At 53.1% G+C, this 2,098-nt stretch overlaps 1 protein-coding gene across 1 annotated transcript in view; it reads right to left on the bottom strand.

Moving 5' to 3' along the window:
• LOC119414981 (tyrosine-protein kinase Tec) overlaps positions 1–2,098 on the bottom strand; it is a 31,295-nt gene that overhangs the window by 12,092 nt on the left and 17,105 nt on the right. The window contains exons 6-8 of the mRNA XM_037682139.1: positions 1,626–1,669; positions 1,388–1,557; positions 286–351 (exon numbers count right to left, since the gene is read on the bottom strand). Coding sequence (XP_037538067.1) covers positions 286–351; positions 1,388–1,557; positions 1,626–1,669 — 280 coding nt within the window. The remainder of the gene's footprint in view (positions 1–285; positions 352–1,387; positions 1,558–1,625; positions 1,670–2,098) is intronic.

Below are 2,098 nucleotides of genomic sequence, written 5' to 3' on the forward strand. Positions count from 1 at the left end.
GCAGCTGCAGGAAAAAGACAAAGAGGAGACATATGGATGCAGTTAGACAGGACAAGGAGGTAGTTGGACTGGGGACAGAGGACGCAGAGGACAGAGTGAGACGCAGGATGTCTCACTGTGGAGACCCTGAAGAGAGAAAAGCTGAAGGAAGACGTTTTTCTGTCCACAAGGTTAAACTCATGTTTGACTAAATAAACGTTGGACTTGGTTCGGGTCTTTGGACACGAGTTGTTGACCCGTCCGGACCTTTGGGTCCAGCCGGTGCCGCTCGGTGTCTGGACTTACGTGAACTGCTTCAGGTTTCCAGAAGTCTTCTCGGTGATGTAGTTACTGGGGATGTAGCCCTCCTTGCTGTAAGACAAAACCACAGGATCAGAGCGGACGGCAGGACCAGGTGTCGGTTCTGCAGGTGAAACGGCTGCGGACGGGTTCTGTTTCATCTTCAAAAACTGGTCCCAGACCCTGATCCAGCAGCTGTAGGACCTTGGTGGGTTTCTGTGTCAGATTCATGGTTCTGGAGGACTTTTGGACTGGACCGTTGCAGCTCCTTGGTTCTGTTCTTTCTGACCCGGTCTGTTGTAGAGCAGCTGCTGTGTTCTGGATCATGGTCCTGTTAGACCCAGTTTGGTCTAAGCTTCAGGAGTCCAGAACCCTTTGATCTCCAGGGGAGGTCCTGGTCCACTCAGTGTCTGACCGGAGCCCGAACGGTGCTGACAGCTGGAGGAGCTGTGCGCTGCAGTGCATTCTGGGTAAACCTCGGTCCTCTGGTCTGGTTCTGGTCCACGAGTCTTGTGGTTCCTTTCCAAACTTCAGTGGTGCTGCCATGTTGTTTTTAGGGAGGCTGTGACCTTTGACCTTTGACCTGCCGACTGAGGCCTGCAGAGTCTGAGCTCATTGCACAGTCTAACCTTCGGGGTGAATCTGTAGAACCATGGTCTTGGATTAGTTTGGACCTTTGACCCTTCTCACATTGACGGGAGGCAACAGTTGCTTCTCCAAGGTCATTGCTGATGTCTTTCCACCCTGGCGTTGTGTTCGCCCACACCTGTACGCTCCAGATGAGCAGCTCCCGGCTGATCCTGGACTTCTGAGATCCAGTGGGATCCAGTGGGATCAGCACAGCTGGAACCAGTTTCTGTTAATCAATGCACTCCGGTGGAATCTGATGTGAATCCTTCTGTGACCCGGTCAGGACCAGATCAGTTTCACGTGCAGGGTCCAGTTGTTCCTCCATGACGGAACATCGGTGGACTTACCTCTCAGCTCCGTGGTGCTGGGTACCAGCGGGTCCAGCGGGTCCAGCGGGTCCAGCCGGACAGTATTTGATGAACTTGTAAACCGGGGCGGCGCTTCGCGCCACACTTCCTGTCGGCGCTCGTGCACTCACCCGTACTTGTTGCGAGCTCTGTACCAGTTGCGGTCGCACCTCTCCAGGAGGACGTACTCGAGACCTTTGGTCAGACTCAGGTCGTGCGCCTCCTCTCCCGGGAAGTCGTACAGAGCCACCACCACCTCCTCCTCCTCCTCAGTTTGCGGCAGCGAGGCAGCGACGGGGGGCTGGCGGGGGACAGACGCAGGTTCGATCTGTGCGTGTGAGTGGGGGTGTGCGTCGGCTGGTCACTTACGTCTCGTCTGGTCTCGGGGAGCTGCGGCAACGGTTTCCCAGAGTCTGAAGAAAGAGGAGCAGAAACATCCAGTGAAGAAATCTGGACCTTGGAGTTCTGCTGTTGGACGTCAGAGGCCGCAGGAACAGACCAGTTGCTTTCTGACTTCCTGTTGGTCTTTGTTACTGGTTCTACGGGTTTTACACAAGAAAGACTCTGCTGCTTTTTATTCTCTGAAAGTTCGTCACTCTGTTCTGGTCCATTTCTCTTCTGTACGATTGTTGCTCGTCACGCAGTTTTCAGCCGTTTCAACAAAAATCAAAACGTTCGGCTCTTTCAGGACAATCCATGACTTCTGGTGCAGCTTTAGCTTCTTGAAATATTTAGCCTTTTCTGACATTTTGTTCTCGTAAGAAATGAATTGAGCTCATTTTCCCTCCTTCAAATCGTTTACTGCTCCTTTCACATTTTGTTCTGCTTCAGCTGCTTTCAGC

This window comes from Nematolebias whitei, chromosome 1 (assembly GCF_014905685.2).
Source record: "Nematolebias whitei isolate Nwh7 chromosome 1, NemWhi1, whole genome shotgun sequence".
In the NCBI taxonomy this organism is placed as follows: Eukaryota; Metazoa; Chordata; class Actinopteri; order Cyprinodontiformes; family Rivulidae; genus Nematolebias; species Nematolebias whitei.